Source organism: Podarcis erhardii (genome assembly GCF_964252035.2).
Source record: "Podarcis erhardii genome assembly, chromosome: 16".
Lineage (NCBI taxonomy): Eukaryota > Metazoa > Chordata > Lepidosauria > Squamata > Lacertidae > Podarcis > Podarcis erhardii.
Genome location: NC_138514.1, coordinates 13,947,987 through 13,969,008, shown reverse-complemented (window position 1 = coordinate 13,969,008; position 21,022 = coordinate 13,947,987). Strand labels below are relative to the sequence as shown.

At 46.8% G+C, this 21,022-nt stretch overlaps 1 protein-coding gene across 4 annotated transcripts in view; it reads right to left on the bottom strand.

The window, feature by feature from the left end:
- Positions 1–7: 7 nt before the first annotated feature.
- The window catches only part of CEP164 (centrosomal protein 164), a 39,308-nt gene continuing 18,293 nt past the window's right edge, over positions 8–21,022 (bottom strand). For 3 of the 4 annotated variants that reach the window (XM_081844355.1, XM_081844356.1, XM_081844358.1), the window contains 18 exons: positions 20,782–20,913; positions 19,540–19,756; positions 18,647–18,724; positions 17,956–18,087; positions 16,669–16,791; positions 16,373–16,516; positions 14,863–14,946; positions 13,066–13,134; positions 12,185–12,363; positions 11,182–11,311; positions 9,439–9,500; positions 9,004–9,211; positions 8,101–8,205; positions 6,814–6,928; positions 4,407–4,760; positions 3,244–3,310; positions 2,344–2,451; positions 8–1,434 (listed from right to left, as the gene is read on the bottom strand). In XM_081844355.1, the coding sequence (XP_081700481.1) occupies positions 1,335–1,434; positions 2,344–2,451; positions 3,244–3,310; positions 4,407–4,760; positions 6,814–6,928; positions 8,101–8,205; positions 9,004–9,211; positions 9,439–9,500; positions 11,182–11,311; positions 12,185–12,363; positions 13,066–13,134; positions 14,863–14,946; positions 16,373–16,516; positions 16,669–16,791; positions 17,956–18,087; positions 18,647–18,724; positions 19,540–19,756; positions 20,782–20,913 (2,407 nt within the window). In that variant the 3' untranslated portion in view covers positions 8–1,334. The remainder of the gene's footprint in view (positions 1,435–2,343; positions 2,452–3,243; positions 3,311–4,406; positions 4,761–6,813; positions 6,929–8,100; positions 8,206–9,003; positions 9,212–9,438; positions 9,501–11,181; positions 11,312–12,184; positions 12,364–13,065; positions 13,135–14,862; positions 14,947–16,372; positions 16,517–16,668; positions 16,792–17,955; positions 18,088–18,646; positions 18,725–19,539; positions 19,757–20,781; positions 20,914–21,022) is intronic. The other variant, XM_081844357.1, reaches the window with a different exon arrangement.

The following is a 21,022-nucleotide window of genomic DNA, read 5'->3' as shown; positions in this document are numbered from 1 at the left end:
ACAGATGTACAAGCGTCCATTTAATTGGTATACAAAATACAGCCAGTAGCTGACGGCCTACACCAGTTCTCTTGCCATAACACACACTTTGACACAAGACAAGGATGTAAGCCCTTTCTATTGCCTGGGTACACTCCAAAGGGGACCCTCATAAAGCTATAAGGTGCTGTGAAGGAACCACAGGAGAGCAGCAGGACAACTCGCAGCAGAGATCTGCATGGAGAAATGTCAGGAACGGAGGGAAGAGAATGGAGAGGAGCCCCTGGGCATGCTGAGCGTGGGTGTTGCTGAAGCACCAGCTCTAGGGGCATGCTGCCCTCTTTGTGCCTTAAAAGCCAGAGCCAGCTGGAACCTCAAAAGTAAGGCAGCAGCCAGACATCTGGCCTAAAAAAAATGAGGGACACACACAAGGTTAAATTTTCCAGAGGAAGCTTCGGCAAGGAGCTTCCACTACTTTCAGTAGGTACACTGGAGTTCACATGTGGCCGCTGCCCACCTGATTTTGTGGCTCCAGCACAAGAACATGTGGCTCTGGCACCAGCTGGGAATACAGGAGAGCCCCTGCTGTAGCCCTCAGCAGCGTTTGCCCAGCCAACTCTGCTGCTTGGAAAGCTAGAAAACCTGAGCAGGGAAGGGAGCCTGTGAGACCCAATGAAAACTGGAAGATTCGGCAAACTAGGAAATTCAAGTGCAACCAGCTTTTCTTGCCTGCTTCAGCATCCACTGCTCTCTGCCCTCGTAAGAGTTGCAAACTGCTCACCCAAGTCCAAAGTAGGATATCTGGGCTGGCTGGCTGGCTGTGAGTGTGTGTGTGTTGCAGCTTTGGAAGACAAGACTTGCTTCAGATAAAAATCTTTTGGAATAGAAGCCAATAGCCAGAAGACACTGTTGCATTCAGGACTGGGAGAGGCAGAGGCAGAAGCAGCAGCACAGGCCAAGCAGCTCAAGGCTTCAAGGTTTTGCCATTTTGCTGTTCATGCTCTCAGGCACTCTCCTCCTCTGAGAAATTATCACCTCCTTCCCTCAAGGAAAGTGATTTCACCTCCCGGGCACTTCCTTGGGTTAACAGAAGACCAACCAGAAAGCTACTGGTTAATAATGCTTTGATTGTTTTCCCTACTGAATTCATGGCCTGTCTTGTGCATTTGGACCAGGCAAATCTCCTGCAGCTGCCCTTCTCTTCAAAGAGCCAGGCTCGATGGCCCGGACACGGCTCAAGAAAGCAGGCAAGGAGGCTGCCAGGTACAGGGGAAATGCCATGTATTGTCAAGCAGGGAGAACTCCCAAGTCTTTGCTGCTGGGAACTGCCTTTCAGCTGGACTTCGCCCAGTGGTTCAGAAGTTGTAGACCTCGAGTCGGTTGCTCTTGTCCAGTCTGAGCTGCAGCAAACCAGTGCTGCTGGTCAAGGGCTTTGAGGGACTTGGCAGGAGAGGGCTGGCGGTCTGGGTGAAGGAAAAGTCAAAGAACAAAGCAGAGGGGACCAGAGGCTGAGGATGCATTCCACTCATGACAAAGGTGATGTAGCTCAGCAATCCTTAACAGTGATGGTTGACTGCATAGGAGTGCCAGAAACTGCTACAGGAAGCCATGAGAGGCAGCTCAGACTGCGCCCTCTGCTATCAAGAAATTAATTCCCTGCTTACACCCCCCCCCCCCGCTATACTGCTTTAGAAGGCTCAAGGTGATGTGCACAATGCAATAAAATGGTTTAACTTTAAAACAGTACCAAGTAGACACCCAGTTGGGAAAGACAAAAATGTCCACATTTGCTTTTCAGAAAGTGCAGATCGTGGGAACCTATCATTCCACAGAACAGGGCCACACTAAAAGACCTGCTGCGAGTTACTGTGGAGCAGGCTGCTGATCTCTTGGGAACCTTTAAGAAAAACTCTTCTGCAGTGACAGCAGTGACCTACTGGGTATTATAAGAGATAAGGCAGCCTGTCAGGTAGCCTAGTCCTGAGTTGTATAGGGCCTTACATGCTAGCACCAACACGCTGAACTTGGCCCAGTAGCAGACTGGGAGCCAATGCAAGTCCCACAAGCAAGGCGCTATATGCTGGGGAGTAGCTTGTTCTGCAGCAGCTCAACCAACCTCAAGGATAGCCTCGCAGAGTTCATTGTAGTAATCCAACCTTGAGGTTACCAATACATGGAAAACTGTGGCCAAGTACAGACTGAATGTATAGCTGGATTGTTTAACACCCACCCATATAGATGGGTTCAACCATCGTTTCTGCAGGCTCTCTGTTTCTTTGGGGAGGTTGCTAAAGTTTGAGCAGGCAACTAAGTGCTTTGAGGTTCTGGTCCTAAGAGAGAGGCCAGGCAAGAACAAAAGGATACACTCTGGAATCCTGCTTGAAGCTTTCTAGCCATTTCTTGTTGGCTTCGATCATGCTCTGGATGTTCGGCTTCTCTGCCCCACGGCGTTGGAGCAGGCGGACTTGCTCACTGTCAAGAAGCAGAGGGGGGGGGATGAATAATGATCAGAAGAATGGTCCTTCTGGATAAGGCCAGTGGCCCACCTAGTCTGACATCCTGTTCTCACAGTAGCCAACAAGAATCAACCAAGTGCCCTAATGAGGTAGTGCAGCAGTCAAGCATGGTGGTGGTGGAGGAGGTGGTTAGGGAGAATGAGACATCCCAGGCCACTGCCCTCTCCAAGGAATGTGCTGCTGGCCCTTTCAGATACAAGGTGTTCCCACTTCCCCTAATGTGAAGGGAAGGGGGAAGAAGGGCATTTCACAAGACAAAATGATTCTTCTAGAACAGGGTGTAGTGCCTTAGAACAGGGATGTCCAACAGGTCGATCACAATCTACTGGTAGATCCCTGTCAGGTTTTGGTGGATCGCAGTCGATCCCTGGCTCCCTTTCCTTAACGTCGCTAAAACTGACTCCTGCCATGCTCCCTCAGCTCCCCCTCCATTGTTGTATGATCTCTGGAAGGGAAGACAGAGCTTTCTCTATGCCGCTGTTTTGATCCATAGTCATCTGTTTGTGAGTGACTTTACCCCTTTGTCCCTTGCCTTTAACCCCAGAAAAACAGAACTCCCCCCCCAAACCCCACCCTAAAAAGGCTCAACAACCTTCAGATGAACCCCCCCCCCCAAAACAGGGATAGATCACTGCTAGTTTTAATTCTGAAAGTAGATAGCAGTTTCTTGAGAGTTGGCCTCCCCTGCTTAGAATATCCAACTATTTAGCCTGACTGGCCAGTTGTCAGCAGTATAAAAATGCCTTACCCAGGTGACACGTAGCCCAGCGTGCCATCCAGAGGTCCAGGACTTCCAGAGGACAAAGGGAACCTGCCTGAAACAGAAGAGAGCATCAGTTTTTAGCTCAACATGGGACTGCCAGGCTACCACTGCCCTGCCACTTGCCGTGCATGCGCATGGGTCAGAAGCAACTCCTGCTTTCCCTCTTAAGGAGAGAAGAAGCAGGGCATTCAAGGACCTCCAAGGGTCCCTGCAGGGTGCAGGGCTGGCTTGTCAAGTGACTCCTCTGTCTGGGAGGGGCTCTCAAGCTCCCAGGCTGAACAGAAAAGAGCAAAAAGTTCTCTTGCAAACAAGTTGGTCACCCAATGAAACAAAAACCGTAAAAAATGGCGAATGCAGTTCAATGTAAGCCAATGTAAAGTGATGAATACCGGGTCAAAAATTCCTAATTTCACATATATGTTTCTGGAGTCTGAACTGGCAGTAACTAACCAGGAATGGGGACGCAGGTGGCGCTGTGGGTTAAACCACAGAGCATAGGACTTGCCGATCAGAAGGTCGGTGGTTCGAATCCCCGCGACGGGGTGAGCTCCTGTTGCTCGGTCCCTGCTCCTGCCAACCTAGCAGTTCAAAAGCACCTCAAAGTGCAAGTAGATAAATAGGTACCACTCCGGCGGGAAGGTAAACGGCGTTTCCGTGCACTGCTCTGGTTTGCCAGAAGCGGCTTAGTCATGCTGGCCACATGACCCGGAAGCTGTACGCCGGCTCCCTCGGCCAATAAAGCGAGATGAGCGCTGCAACCCCAGAGTCGCCCACAACTGGACCTAATGGTCAGGGGTCCCTTTACCTTTAACCAGGAATGAGACCTTGGGGCCATGGTGCATAGCTCAATGAAGATGTCAATCTGGTGTGCAGAAGCCGTGCAAAAGGCAAATTCTATGTTAGGCCCCATTAGCAAAGGGACTGAAAAATGAAACAGCCAGTATCACACTTCCCCTTTGGAAAAGAAGATCTCAGGCCATTAGGTGTTGTTGCTGCATTCAAAAACCAAAGAAGGAAACCTCTCTCTCCTTGCACCTCTGCCCTAAGCCCCCTCCACTCCATGTGTATTTGCCTTTTCCCATTGGCTCATAACTGCCATTAGGACCCTCCGAATACTCCAAAAGAACAAAACACTGACACATTCTCACCTGGGAAATACTTGCGCCACTTTTCCATCAGCATGGCGTCCACTGACTGGCCTGCCGGAGCAGAGGGGCTGGGACCTGAGCCAGCCCAGACCCATTGGGGGATAGTGCTGGGTACAGACGGTGTGGCAGAATGGGAATCTGCCAGAGGGTTACAGGTAGCTATGGGAACTCTATCTCTAGGCAATGTGGAGGCGGGACCCTGGGTGGAAGTGAAGAAGGGAAGCGGCTGGTTGCAGAAGGAACTCAGGTGCTGGAGGACAACCATCAGGTCACTGGTGAGGCGCTGCAGCGAGTTGGCCAGGTACTGGATCTCATCAAAGTGGAGGAACGGGTGGTCCGGTTTCAAGTCAGCCACTGTGGGGAGAGAGGTAGAGAGAGAGTGACGTAGCTAGAGACTATGCAGTAGAGAACCTTTTCACCTGCAAGTCTGAAACCAACCCACAGCTCACACACGACAGGCAGAGTCCAAGTAGTTCACCCCATCCCTGGACAAAAGAGGCAAGGTTGGACTTTATCGTGGCTTCCTAGGATAGGTGTGCAAAGCTCAGTAGCCAAGTGAGAATGTGCTTAGTGATGTTAAATTCTCAAGAATATTCTTGATTAATGAGAATATTACAGAATTTTCATTTAAAGTAGAATATACATTTTAAAGCACTGAAAATGATATAAATTTAATGCATTGAAAATGATATAATTAGTTAATATACATGTTAATTCATGGGTAAACTTGTTCAGATGGCAACCAAAAACTGTACAGATACTTTTATTCAATGGGGCAATGCAGCAAATTCACATTCTTTGATTTTTTTTTTTTTTTTTGCACCAAACTTGAAATTGAAAATTCAATGTGAATGACTCACATTAATCACTAAGCCTGCCACTAACGAACCACAGAGAAAATATATAAGCAGAAGCCTACTTGTCACTTGCAAATATCAAATTAAAAAGTAAAACATGTCTTATAGTTAAAGTTAAACCATGCTAAGTTGATGGCACCAGTAATTGTCGTGTTAAGGTTTGGTATAAGAAAACTCAGTAGTTAAATCATATTTTATTCTTCCATTAGAACAGGTACATATTATAGGATAAGTAAAAAAATACAATTGGCATGTTAAGGTTTGATACAAGTAAATCCAGTAATAGGCTATCTTGTGCTTCTAATAGGTCTAACGGCCCAATCGCCTTCTAAATCCAGCCTACAGATGGTCCAGGAATCACCATGTTTTTATATTAGTAGAATATGTCCTTTTATTTAAAATGCAACTCTGGGTTATTTGTGGGGCATAGAAATTCATTCCTTTCCCCCCCTTTTCAACATATAGTCCGCCCCCCCCCCCAAGGTCTGAGAGACAGTGGACTGGCCCCCTGCTGAAAAAGTTTGCTGACCCCCGCTCTAATGCTTAATAACTGTTGGTGATTAAACACAGTTTGATAAACAAAACTATATGCATACTATAAAAAAGAAGCCATTAACATTAAATATATTATCATTATATGATAATATATTTCAGTATGTCAGTCTCTGCTAAATGGCATCTTGTACCATTGAATGGCACTGCAAAAACCAGTTACTGGTACTAAATAAAAATATAGAAACGTCAACTGTTTAAATCAAGGCCACCTCACATGCTGTTGCACATAACTGTATAGGCCTAGGTACTTTAAGTGTATAAAGCATTAAAGCTACTTATTGTAAAAAAATAATAATCACAGTGTATGGCCAAGGGTATAGAATTGCTAAGAATAAGGTCACACCAAAATACAAAAAAAGGCTATTACATATAGTTGAAATACATACGAATTCAAATGTTCATCGAATTAAATGAATAGAATTTTTAAAACTAGAAAAGAAAAAAAAAGTTTTCTGCAGCTCACATTTCAGAATTGCCAATGGTGAATGACACAATGCTCAGTAATGTAACTGGATCAAAAAAAAATCATTATTCATTGCTTACACTGGCAATATCACAACTTGACTTATTATTTACTAGATTTTTTAAATGTGGGTTGTAAAACTGGTTCTTACGTTAGAATTTACAGTTTGTGGAGAATATTCTCCGGAGAATTTTCTAGCAGAGAATATTCTCACCTCATATCATGAAATGTGCTGACCCCAAAATGCCACACGGCGTTTCTGGTCACCCCAGGAGAGCAGAAGGGAGGGAGTGCTGACAAAATGGAAGGCAACATCTCCCAGTTGAGAGGCTGAGAACTGGGGCAGGGCAAGAGGAAGGGAAAGCACCAGACCCATTTCACTGCCAAAGGAACTTCTAACATGTTTCCCTCTAAAACACAGCTAGTTAGGGGGCACCTGACAGATGGCAGGTTGGTGTAAAATGGGCAAAAAGACACTGAATGCTGGTACTGTGATGTCGCTCAGAGCATTTTCGAAAAAACGAACTCTTACCTTTGCGGAGAGGTTCATCCGTGTTCATCACACCGCTGGTGTCTTCCGAGTCAGTGACATCAAAGGTCACCACCTTCTTGCAGGCCATTCCCTTCAGTGTATCTTCATCAGAGAGCTGGGGGAAGGAAAGAGGATTTCCTTACAACTCTAGTGAGCACTTCCTGCCAGCTAGAAGGCAAAGCAGAGGCTCCAGGGCCAACTTTTCCAAGCAGTCAGGAAAAAGGATGCAAACTCAGGTTCTCACAACTAACGTGTCTCTTCCCCTGCTCCTTATTATTTAAATATTCATTTTATTTTGCTCCATTGAAATGTTTCCCATAAAAACCATTATAAAATAACCAGCTTAACTTGTCCCTTACTCACAAATTCTACTTTTCCTTATGAGGAATTATTGGATTGAACCCTTGAACGGGGGTTCAAGGTGTCTGGCAGAAGTAGGGATGGAAACTCTCTCCCTACCCCCAGAGGATAGATCCTAAAAGCTACTCCCCATTTTGGCCTTTTCCAGGACACACTCACAAAGCAGGAGTGCTCTGGGGCTCCTGTCCTGCTTCTGGGTTTCCCAGAGGCATCTGGTCATATATCTGGTCATACACTGTTAGAACAGGATGTTGGACTAGATGGGCCACTGGCCTCTTCCAGTTCTTCTACAAGCTGAACTCCATGCTATTCCAGGCAGGTTGGAAGACAAAGATGGCCACTGGTTGGTCCAAAGATAGCAGGCACCCCTATTAGGTAAAGGTAAAGGACCCCTGACAGTGAAGTCCAGTCGCAAACGACTCTGGGGTTGTGGCACTCATCTCGCTTTACTGGCCGAGGGAGCCGACGTTTGTCCACACATGGTTTTTCTGAGCCACGTGGCCAGCATGACTAAGCTGCTTCTGGCAAAACCAGAGCAGCGCACAGAAACGCCGTTTACCTTCCCGCCAGAGCGGTACCTATTTATCTACTTGCACTGACGTGCTTTCGAACTGCTAGGTTGGCAGGAGCTAGGACCGAACAACGGGAGCTCACCCAGTTCTGGGGATTCGAACCACCAACCTTCCGATTGGCAAGCCCTAGGCTCAGTGGTTTAGACCACAGTGCCACCCACGTCGGAAAGCACAAATGGAAGCAGAGTGGCTCAAGCACCCCCAGGGGATTTACACCCTGGAAAGCAGCTAAGGTTCCTTCCCAAGACAATCCTGGCAAGATCTTGGACCAGTTGCTTCGGTGGGCTCTACTCCTGACACCTCTTCTCCACTCTGGCTTGCAAGAAAAGGCATGGCTCAAGCAATGTGGAGATACCTCTTCCAGCGAGGACATCAGCTGACTCAGCACTTCCTCGGTCTGCTTCACCAGCCCTTTCCCCTTCTGCATGGTGTTGTTCATCTCATCCAGCGTCTTCTCTTCCTGGGGAGGAGGAACCATCTCGTTATTTTTCAGCATCAGCACTGCTGACAATGGCAGTGAAAGAACCAACATATGCCGCTTGATTTCCCCCCGGCCTTAAAAAGTGTGTTTTGAGCTAGTTTTAACTCTGCCACGATTTTAATTTTCTGCTGCTTTTTTATTTCACTTAGTATTGTTTGCATTGTGCCTTGAGAGTGGACAAACAAACAAACAAACAAGTAAGAATGGTGAAATGTCAAGGCCAAAATGAAACACACAGTGTTGTCTCAGGATGGGGATAAATTGGAGAGAGAAGCCAGGTTTCTGCAACACACAGTGAGGATTTGTGAATGTTATACAACAATATTTTAATTGTCAGATTTTGCCGGGTGATTTTATTGTACTGAACCTTTCAGATTTTTTGTCTATATGACAATAAATGAAACGCACAAGGTTTATGGGAACCCTATGGGTGCAAACACCCACACAGCTCCTGCTCTACGGCTTGCTTCCACCTGCTGCTGTTGTTCCATTCCTCCCTGACTTGCAGCAGAACGGCTACTGCCAAAGAGCTGCTTTAATTCCTCCAAGAGGCAAATGCCAAGATGGGCACAGGCGTGCACATCCACCACACTGTAAGACAGTCTTCCCTTCCAACCAATTCTCTTTGGAGAATAGCACAAATCCAGCTTGTCTACCGTGCTGGAGTCCAGGAGGGAGGGTCAGTCTGTGTCTCCTCACCCACCCTGTAAGGTTGACCACCACTACCCAGCAGGCTTAATCAGAATCAGGCCATTTTTTTCCAGGGCTGCAACTCACCGTTTCCAGGCTCTTGCATACGCCATCCAGCCGCTGGAAGCGTCCAAAGTCTTGAGCGGTCCCTGGTGCCTTCTGTGGGTCGAAAGACCAATGCTGCTTTGCTGCTCTCAAGGCAGTTTGCCTTCTGTGCATGGAGCGAGTATTGCGCACCAAGAACTCCTTGGCTGTCTTCAAGGTAGCTCCTTCGGCAAAAACAGTGCGCTGCACCCTGCAGGGAGGGAAGATTTGAGCAAGGCTTCTTGACGGGTCCCAAGGAACAACAAGCCACTTTCCTTCAACTCTGAAGTAGCCCATGCTATGTGGGGCTCTCAGAGAACAGGACCATCAGACTCCCATGAGGAGGCCAACCAGCCAAACCCCACAGCTTTGCCCTCAACAACTGTCCAAGCAGCACATTCGGCTCCTCATGGAGCATCACAGGTTTCCTTCACTTACTGTTCCAGAAGGACACTCTTTTCTTCATTGCCCTTTGAAGTCGACATCTCTCCAGGGGAGGGCTGGAGGGTTTAATGATTATTAAAGTCTGTTAATTAACAGGCAAATAAATGCTGAACCCCATTATGCCCACAGAAAATGATGGCACCTGGGACCAAAATTATGCAATCATCAACAACAAGGTGGACCTAGATTTCAAATTGGGCCAACAATTATTTGAGAACACAGCCCATTCCCAAAGTTCATCCTCTTCTATCCATCATTGCAGTTGTAAATCACATTTGAGCCCCAATTCTCTGGAGCCTGCGAAGCATTGGATGAAATTGCCTCCTTTCAGGGATGGAGAAAAGACCCTCTCTTCCTTAGTGTTACTTTACACATTTACATGGAATCTTCCTAGGGGACTTCTAAAAATCCATGCATAACGATGGCACATAAATAATGATCTCACTACTAAAACCCTTGGATAGGACATTCTGCCACTATAAATTTCATTTTCAAAGAGCTCACAAGTCTGCTGTCACTGATAACTGAAACCGACACATTTTAAGAATACTGGCATTAGTGAGCAATTATTGCTATTTATTTATTAAAATTTGCATTTGTTTAGATCTCTTTACAACAACTATATAACATTATGCCATACGCTCAGTATATTAGTTACAACCATTTCATCAGTTCTATACTGATACCAAATCAAAATAGTATCGTGTTCTGCTGAAAACTCTGAACTGGCCTCCCATAACTGTTCATTCTAATGAATAAAATAACTATTTAAAATATCTCAAATCTTTCTCAGCTAATGATGTACTGTTGAAACAGTACCACTTCACTAAAGCCTGGCAATGGCGATCCAAATAGCTATCAGCATATGTGATACCAAAACAACCAACCTTTCTTATCTAGTACTTTATGTTTTTAAAGTCAGATCCTGTTATTTCTCTGATGGTAGCATTACTTTCCTCCCAAAATTCCTTTATCAAACTGCTGTCCCACCCAAATGTGGGCAGAACTAACTTTTACCGATTCAGACATTATAGAAAACATTACTGAGAATCTTACTGGCATATAATATACCACCTATGTATGGTTTTATAAAAAGCTACCTTTAATGTTGCACCTATCAAATGCTCTGACCCATATTCACACATCCAATTCCACTTTCCCTCTGGTATGGTATGATTAAGCAATTTCCCCCCCATTTGTGTGTGATTGAAGATGCAACAATATTGTCTGTTATATAACCTGACAATGATGTCTCAATCCCAAATTGCTCTGCTATCCAAGGGCAAGTGTCCCTAAGTACTTGAAACCTCTGTGTCAATGCAACTAACATTATTGCTTAATAACAGTTCAATATTGGAAACCAAAATTCAACTTCTCCTATTACCTAAATACATTAAATCAAAATTTGAGTCTCGGCACCATAAAATCCCAAAACTATTTATTTCAGATTAGATATTGGGATTGGGTCCCTAACCAACCATGTTAAAAAATGAAAGAATAGATATTTGGGGTAGTTATTTCATCTTCACAACTCCCATCCTCCCAACCCAATAACTGGTGATTATTTATACACTTGTTTGCATCGTATGGACAAAAATTATGTCACTGAAGGGGATGGAGCTGCACATCATCCATTCCCGCTACAAATCCAAGTCCAAGTTCTGGAACTGAAAACTGGGTCAACAGTAAGGACTGGCTCCACTTCCCCACCCAACACACCAGCAATACTCCACTGACCGCTTGGGCACTCTCTTTCAGGTCCTCAACCCGGAGGGCTTCCTCCTTTTTCTCTGGAGACGTCTTGCTGCTTTCCACCTCCACCTTATTCAGCAGCTCTTGCCTGCTCTCGATGGCTGTCTCCAGCTCACTATAAACAGCACAGGGAGAGAGATAAAGCAAAAGCACACAGCAGCTAGAACTGCCTGCTGTTCCACCTGGCATCGAGCTCTGGTAGATCTTCACCCAAAACCTGTGGGCTAAAGGTTGGGGACATGACACTAACACAAAGGAGATGCCTTGGAGCAGCTCCATCCATGAAGGCGGGAAGGGGAATGAATACCTTTTGGATAGCACCTCTATGAGTGTGCATGATGCAACTGCATTATGGACACTTTTAGCACTTTTGCAAGGAAATAATAATAATAATAAATTATTATTTATACTCCATCCATCTGGCTGGGTTTCCTCAGCCACTCTGGGCACCTTCGAACAAAATATTAAAAATACAATAAAACAACACGTTTAGCTTTCTCCTGAGACATTTCTCCCTCTGATCTGCCTGCCACAGATCTTGCAGAGGAAGGAGTTAGAAAGGCACACTGTGAATATTAAGACCATCTTCTCCCTCAGCTGATTCCCACCTGTCTCAACAGTAGATGGGCATGAGACGATTCAGAGGGTCAGATGAAATTCAGCTACATGCTGCAGCTGGCCTATGGGTCAGATTAAGTTTCTCTGAGAAAGTTTTTTCCACTTACTTTATTTGTACCTTTGTAGTTTGTTTTTTTTAAAAAATATTTATTTACATTAGCTTTCTAGATCTTATTGTACTATTAAAAACTTTAATAAAAATCTTACTTATTTTTTTTTACAAAAAGAAAGGTCTTTGGGGGGAAAGAGGAGCTCATCACCACTCCCAGATATTTCCCAAGACCTGGTAGTAACTGTGGCTCATAAGGTAATCTCTCAAAACCAGCTTGGTCTAGCCAAGAACAGACTCATTTGGTGCCAGCACACACACCTGACCCTCTTCTGCAGCTGCTGACTCTGTAGCTGTAGCATCTCCACTTGGGACTCCAGCTCCGATTTCTGGTCCTGAAGCTCCACCAGATCCCTACGCAGCTGCCGTGTTGTCTCAGCAAGATCCTCCTGCTCTTTTTGGGATTCCTCGAGGCAGCGCTGAGCTGCTAAAGCTGCTTCCTGAGAAAGTTCCAAGCATTTGTTGTTTTTCTTCTCACACGTATAAAGGTTATGATGAACCTGAAGCGCCACCATATAATCCTCAAAGGTGGTGAAATGCAGCTCTTACTGCACATGTCACGGCAAAGGAAAGACCACTGGGGAGGTGAAAACCCAACAGCAGCCATTCTCTGCTTCTGCAATGGCCACGACTGTTTTATCAAGGAAGGAAACAAACCCAACCCTATATCCCTCAACCTCCAAATCAATGATGAGAGGAAGGGGAGGTGAGTGGCCTTGGTCACTTGGCCAACACAGCAGCTAACTCCAAGTGGCTGGCTAGCCCAGGTTTCTAGCTCAGGGCTCGCTTACCCCTGCCAGGAACTAAAGCCTTGGTCTTATCTATGGAAGAGGCGATCCACCATGTTGATGAACAAGGGAAACTCTGTGTATACACAGCTCGGCTAGAAGGACCCATGGCCTTACTTAAAACAGACAGCAGCTCACCACTGTACACGCCAGGCCAGTCAGGGAACCTTGCCTACCTCTGCCCTATGTGAAGTGGCTTAGAACAGGAAACCAAACTCCAGCTTCAGTTTTGGATTGACAGAAGCAGGCATTCAGAACCTTGGTCTCCTCCCTGATGTCTCTTACTCTGACTAACACAGCCCTGGCACAGGAGAAAAGGGGCTCTCAGTCCTTGTCAGAGCTGGCAACACCTACATTTCTTTCTTGCTCCAGCTCCTTTTCTTGTTCCAGCACCTGCTGCCTTTTCTTCCTCAGGATCTCCTCCTGCATGGGAACAAAGAACAAGAAAATGAAGAAGGCAAATTGGTCACTGGGGAAGGCCCAGCAGCTGGCACAACTGACAAGCCCTTTCTGGAGTCACACACACTCGCAAAATTGGTGGCAGCCTGCCACACTGACAATGGAGCAGACAGATTCACCCAGGAATTCTCTGGGCTCCTGGTGGTGTGCACGTGTGTTTCATGTGTTTGTGTGGTGCCCCCCAAACACAACTACTTAGGGACAACACTGAACTCCCTGGTGAGTCTGTCTGTTCCAGTCCAAGCTAACCAGAGCATGGTAAATACAGTTTCCCATTCTCAGTTAGCAGGGAGTGGAGCAGACAGAAGAGAAATGTCCAAATGCAGTAACTCCAGATGTTGGCAGATGTAAGTCCTTACAGCACCTCTGGCAGAAGCCTCCTTCCAAGCAAGGCATTGTCTGTAGCTGCCCAAGTTACCCCTTGGCTGTATGCCTCCAAAATGAACCCCTTCTCCTTCATAAAGCAGTTCAGAAATTTGAGGCCCTGTTCTTTTTGTGGAACATGGAGATGGAGAAGACCCAGAGAATGACACCTATGTTCAGAAGATATCAAACAGCTGTGATAAATCTTTGGTGCTGGATTTTTGGGAGATTTGAAAAGCAACAAATCTGTCCAGAGGAATGGAACTCAAACACATACTCATGCAGTATAATCTACAGCAGTGGTTTTCAACCAGTGTGCCGTGGCACCCTGGGGTGCCTTGAATGATGGTCAGGGGTGCCACGGGCAACACTGGCCTCTGTCCCTCTTTCCTTCCCTCCATCCTCTGACGCCCTCTCGTGTCTCTGGCTCCCAAAGGCTTGCACAGCTGTTTGTTGCAGCAGCCCTGGCTACAAGCTCCCCAGGTGAATGGTGCCCCTGGGGCTGGCCAGGGAGTGCTTCTCAGTGTAAACAGACACCTCTCTTTGGGTTGGGGGGCAGCTCAGAGACCAGGGGTGGCAGCTGCAGCTCCCCAGAGGACTCCCAAGGAGAGGGGAGAGGAGAGGAGGCTGAGGGAATACTCCAAAATGGAGGGTGTTTGAAAAAGGGTAAGAGGCTGCCAGCTCTGCAGGCAAGGGGTGACATAACTGGGCTTCTGAGCCCCACAGGGGTGCCGCCAAAAGAATGTAGTTTGTCAAGGGAACCGTGGACTAAAAAAGGTTGAAAACCTCTGGTCTACAGGATCCAGCTGCCTGAAGACAGATGCTGAAGCTTCCCTCCATGGGAGAAAGCCCTGGGTCATGTTGAGGATGACTTGGCCTTTTTTTGTTGGCTTTCTCAACTGGAGTGCTAGATAGTCGGCTGGTTTTGAAAACTGCTGGGTGAAGACCAGATTGAGGAGGGCCAAGTACTTCAAAAAGGTCTAGAATGTATAGAAATGTTGGCTGAAACCTCTTCTGGCATGAGAGGGTTGGTGGTCTTTCATCTAGTTCTGGAGAAGCCCAGGAGCAAACAATTAGATCTCCTGTAGAAGCATGTGTCAAGAATGGGATGTGGCTCCTCTACCAGGAGTGTGTTACAGACTTTCCTGTATTCTCTCATCCTCTGCTGAGAACAGAAGGACAAATGTACATAGATGCAGGAGCTGGTGGCAAGGCTAAAATCCAGAGTAGGGAGCTTTCCCACAAAGGCCAGGACCTTTCCTGTTCCAATCTTCAAGGATGTCAGTCTCACAACTATCAATGTGGAATTAGCAGCACATCTGTGCTCACCTGGGCATGGAGCTGAGAAAGTCTTGCCTCCATATCCTTGGCTTGGAGCTCCAGTTCTGATTTCATGCTCTGGATCTTTTGCTCCTGGTACAAAGAGAGTGATCAGACATGCAGGTAGGTACTGAAATCTTCCACAAATATTCAGCAACAGTCAGTCAATAATGTCACACAGAACATGGCAATCACATGTCAAATGGGATGGAATGAAGAGGAAGACTTCTAGCACTATGACAAAACAACTCGCAATATCTAAGGGGGGGAAGCAGTACCCACAACCCTTCCTGCACCATATCATGGGCTAACAGATTGAGGTTGAATCCTGACAAGACAGTAGTACTGTTTTGGGGGGACAGGAGGCGGGCAGGTGTGGAGGACTCCCTGGTACTGAATGGGGTAACTGTGCCCCTGAAGGACCAGGGGCGCAGCCTGGGAGTCATTCTGGACTCACAGCTGTCCATGGTGGCGCAGGTCAATTCTGTGTCCAGATCCATCTGTTTATCAGATCCATCTGGTACGCAGGCTGAGCCCCTACCTGCCCGCAGACTGTCTCTCCAGAGTGGTGCATGCTCCAGTTATCTCTCGCTTGGACTACTGCAGTGCACTCTATGTCGGGCTACCTTTGAAGGTGACCTGGAAACTACAACTAATCCAGAATGTGGCAGCTAGACTGGTGACTGGCAGCGGCCGCCGAGACCACATAACACCAGTCTCATAAGACCTCCATTGGCTCCCAAGTACATTTCCAAGCACAATTCAAAGTGTTGGGGCTGACCTTTAAAGCCCTAAATGGCCTCAGCCCAATATATCTGAAGGAGCGTCTCCACCCCCATCATTCTGCCTGGACACCGAAGTCCAGTGCCGAGGGCCTTCTGGCGGTTCCCTTGCTGTGAGAAGCGAAGTTACAGGGAACCAGGCAGAGGGCCTTCTCAGTAGTGGCACCTGCCCTGTGGAACGCCCTCCCACCAGATGTCAAAGAGAAAAACAACTACCAGACTTTTAGAAGACATCTGAAGGCAGCCCTGTTTAGGGGAGCTTTTAATGTTTAATAGACTATTGTATTTTAATATTCTGTTGGAAGCCGCCCAGAGTGCCTGGGGAGACCCAGCCAGATGGGCAGGGTATTAATAAATAATAATAATAATAATAATAATAATAATAATAATAATAATAATAATAATAATTTCCACTTCAGAGATACAACTTGGGAACTGCTCTCTAATGAGCAGTTTCCACACAGCTGGTGCAATTTTTAAAGACCTAATTCCAGGAGAGCTTTCCATGGAGTTAGTAGTCTTGTGTCCCAGCCGGGTGCAGATTTTGTGGCTGGGACGTGCGGGCACACAAGTCATTTAAACTGCTGGTGCGAAAGCGTCTCCAATGGGTCTAGTTATGTTTCTGCCCCCCAGCCACAACACTACAGTGGGGGAATAAGATCCACATGCCCCTCTGAAGGGACTCTCATGCTGTCCATTCTTCCCCGCCCTTTTCCACCACCACTTCCCTTCCCTACCTGGTCCAAATGACTCTTGTGCAAGTCCTTCAATTGTTCAGCCTGCTTTTTCTGCAAGGCATCAAGCTCTGCTTTATGGTGCAGCTCCAAACGCTCCTGCTCACTTTGCAGGGTTGCCAGCAGCTCAGCCCTCCGCTTCCTCTCCTGCCACACATCAAACACAAGAGTTAGCTCTAGCCATACAGTGGTACCTTCACCCACACATCTAGGTTACTGGTGTGCAAAAAGGACATAGCCGCATGCTAGCCACATGCAGCACTCACTTTCCCCACCAAATGGTTTGGCTGCAGGCTTACCTCATCCTCATTTTGTGCCTGGATCTCGGCTATGGTTTCCCTGTGTGCCTCTTGCATCTTTTCCAGCTGCCTCGCATGGTTGCGCTCAACTTCCTGGCGCTTCTCCTTCAGGAGGTCACTAAGCTGTAGGGATGTCAAAGGAACCCTGGCTAAGCCAACAATCCCAGTGGTTAAGCTGCCATTCCAGCAGTGGCTTACTTTTCAGCGGACATGGCCTGCTGGGAGCCCCTTGCCTATGGTGCTTCTGAGCTTGAGTGGGTAGCCAGAGTGCTGCTTCTAGACACAATCTAAGATCCTACTTGCTACCTGTAAAATTCTGAAAGGCTGGCTCTGTGCATGTGGACAAGCCACCACCATCCAACTGCCTCATCTGGATATTGTGAAGCACAGAGATCTCCAAGTTGCCTTGCCACCTCCATGAGGATCTGGGGGTGCCAGCACAGAGACTGATTCCCACCTTTCTGGTCTCGGTTCAGGGCAAGGACCAGTAGCTGGAGAAAGGAAACTTGTGGGTCTAAAACCTCAATTGCCTCTCCTGATTCAAATGGAACAGAGAGATAAAAGGTGGGATGGCACCTGCATATTTCACTCAAAATCTGCCAATGACGGCTCCCAGAGGCTTCATATAGCATGGGGGACAAGATGGAACCTTGCAGTACAAGTCCCATGGCAATGAACAGTAGCCTCCTATAACTTTCTGTAAATGGGCCTCAAGGTAGGTGTGGAAGCACAGTGCCCCCTACCACCAGAGATGCTCTAGAAGGACACAATGTTCAACAGTATTCAAAAGTGGCTGAGAGATTGAGAAGAATGGGCAGAGTCACATTCCCCACCATTGCCTCTCTCATAAACCAGGATGGCCAAGGCAGTTTCAATGCCCAGCGTTCCTGGCTGCTTTTCTTCACTGGATGAGAAGCACAAGGGAAACCCTCCTGAAGGTATTCTCTGCACCGCAAGGTAAAAGTGAGGATATGCAAATAACTATTCCTAGTGCTTGGCAACTTCTAGGCTAGGAATGCTCAGCTCTTTCTCTTGGATGCCTAATTGAGCCTTCATGGCAGGACTTTGTGTCCACCAGCAGACAGAAAGCTGGCTCTGGGTGCTGCTGCTCTTAATCATGCACTGGATTTTGGTTTTTTTGGAGTTAGTTCATGCAATGGTTCCTCCACACCATTCAACATGCCCCACCCTTGCAAGCAGATAGCACAGGCTGGCTCAGAGTAATTTGGACTCTGCATACATGTGGAATACACTCAGCAAATCCAGGCTCTGTTTCTTCCTCATTACCTCTCGCTCATACTCAGCCACCTGATTCCTCTTCTGCTGAACATTTTGCTCTGCACTCTCCAATTGCTTCTGTAATTCTGCCTCCTCCCTTTTATGGGCTTCTGCTATCTGCATCTGGAGAGCTGAGACAACCTGCCAAAAAAGGATGGAAATCTTTATTGAACTGTCACTGAATGTGTAAAGCAGGCAGCTTGCTGTTTCCTACCAACATGCTCTGAGCTGGTAAAGCTAGAAGTTTTCAAGTGAGAGACTGGAATGTTGATCGCTGACTATATTGGCTGTTGCAATTCTTACAACAATTAATCTGCTTTTATTGGAAAATGACTGATTGCCAGTTTGATCTGCAATCAAGTTGTCTGAAATGCTGCTTTGAAATCCAGATGTGGTGAAAAACAGGATATAATTTTTTAAAATAAAATAAAACTAAAATAATAAATATAATAAATATTTGGCCCACATCATCTGAATGAGTGCAGGCCCCGTCTTGGTAGAAAGGGGAGCAAAGTGGGAAAGAAAAACAGAAAAGTGACAGGGTTTTTTAAAATAGAGAGCTAAAAGGAAGAAAGAGGTTTCTTGTCTGGGTTACTAGACTGACTTGAACTCGGCAGTGGCTGTGCGGCTTGTCGGTCATGAAAATGTTGTAGGTACAGAAAAAGGCATGCAGGCAGCACCTTCCATCCCGATAATTTACCTTTTCGTGTTCTTCTTTTGCTGCAGATTTCTGCAGCTGAATCTCTTCTGCAAACTGTTCCTTTAGTTCCTGCATAGCCTGGAAAAGCATAAAGTAGTCAGTCAGTGTCTATGGGCTGTATTCAAGGCACACATTCAGTCAGTGTCTATGGGTAGTATTTCCCTTTGCACATTCAACCCCCAACCTGGAACCCTTCCTAATCTGCTCCAGAGGGTTGGGAGCAAAACCCAGAACATCTTTAGGGGATGTGTGGGGAGAGGAGAGGCAGGAAAGTTCCACTGCGCAGCCAGTGTGCTTCTGTTCCCCATTTTATCTTCTCAAAAACCGTGAAACAGGTCAGACTGAAAAACCATGACTGGCCCACAGCCCTGACTGGCTTCAGGGCTGAGTGGGAATCTGGATCCGTATCTCCCCATCTTAGTCAAACTTTAGCCACTATGACACACTGCTTTTTTGCCACTGCCCGAGTGGCCTTGAACATCATTAATTTCAGTACTCTTAGCTAATCATTTACCCCTTACTTTGGTCCCATTCACAATAAACTACAGCTTGTTTCAGACAATGGCTTGGCAATGTGTAAACTAGGCATTTGTGGGTGTGACAGCTACCCCCAAGCAGGTCAACAACATTTGCACCAGATACAGTCAATGCTGACTACCCAAGATCTCATGCCTACCAACACTTACCCTGCAACCCACCCTTTTGAGAGAGTGAACAGACAACCCCTGATGCCCATCTCCATATACTGTAGACATGGGCTGACAACAGCAGCAAAGCCGTAATTAAGAGCTAATACAAGCGCTTGCAGGTATAGGATCCTACTGCCGCCCTCGCCCTCCTCTCCTTAGTTTGCCAACCTGGGTTCTTCTAGAGGCAAATTCACAGAAGCTCACCATTTCATTTTCTTTGACCAGCCTCTTCTTCAGCTCGTTGAAGGTTCTTTTGATCTCCTGCTCCAGTTCCATTTGTTCTGCCTGCTCAACAGCTTCTGCTTCCTTCTTCACCCTTTCCAGAGAAAGCTGCTTCTGCGCCTTCAGTTCATCCTCTTCAGACTGCTGAAAGGATTCCAGCTCCTCTCTGAGCTTCTGCAGAGCAGCCTCCTGGGCCAGCCTGAAAAGCAGCCAGTGAGACTAAGACAGAAGCAGACCCTTTCTCCCTTCCCCTCTTGCCAAACCATGAACCAAACCAACGAGAGGTGGCAAACCTCAGGCCCTTGAGTTTGCCAATTTGCTGACTGGGGAAACGCAGCCGGGATGCCAGATGGAATGTGGCACCCCCTCATAATTTATGTGACCCAACAACAGGGTCAAATTCTTCCACCTGCTGCTAAAGAAAAATCTACGTAGCTGGATATGATCCCCAAGCATTACTGGCCAATTGCTTGAAAACTATAGACTGACTGCAAAAGTTTTCCATCATAAAAGCATTCATAGAACCTACTGTGGCCTCTAATTGGAGCCAAAAATAACCCCCAAATATGCTTGCAAATACATAGGTAGTATTGGGGCCAGCTGGACTCATGGGGAAGACGATTCCACAAATAGTGCACCATCACAGAGAACTTATCCCATGTCGCCACTGAAAGTACACCCCTTTCTGTGCCTTCTTGTATTTTAAGAGCATAAACATAGCACCAAGGTGGAGAGATGGCAAAGGCCTGCACCCGGGCCCTGGATTTCTCAGTTGTAAAAACCTCCCTGGCATTGACTGCTAGAAGGTTATGGTGTCACAAGGGATAGGAAGCCCACAACTATAATGGCAGGAAGACACTGGAGAGCTCAGCAGCACACGGTATCACTGTCCTTCATTCAACCACTACCATTTTCACTCGAGACTTTTATGGAGTCTCGGGAAATGTTGAAGCTGCAGAATCAGCACTATCTTGCCATAACACCAAAGTCACAGGTCTGGAACGAAGGCTACCTTGGTAGTGACTTTTCCTCCAGTGATTTTTACAACGAATTGTAAACAGTGTACATTCTCAATAGTCTCCTAGGCTGGAAAGGGTACACTCCACTCATTGCACAAATCTGGTTTAAACAGAAGGCTAATCACTGCACTGCCAAGGCCACCAGCTTCCACCTCCACAGCAAAGGATAATATTTGCAGAAAACCCTGCCTATTCAAACCAGCACCTGATCTTCGCCTTCTCTGCCTCTGCTTCAGAATGGATCTGGGTTTGGAGTTTCAGAAGTTCATCTTGCAGCTCCTTCCTCAAGCGCTCCTCCTCCTTCTGCCTAGCAGCCTCCAACTCAGCTTTTAATGATCTAAGAAGCAAGCAGAAAGTGATTTTTTGGAGGGCGGGGGTACATCTCCTTGCAGCAATGGGAGCACTGCTGAAGTCCAGTAGACAACCTCAGTAGTGTGCAGCAAAAG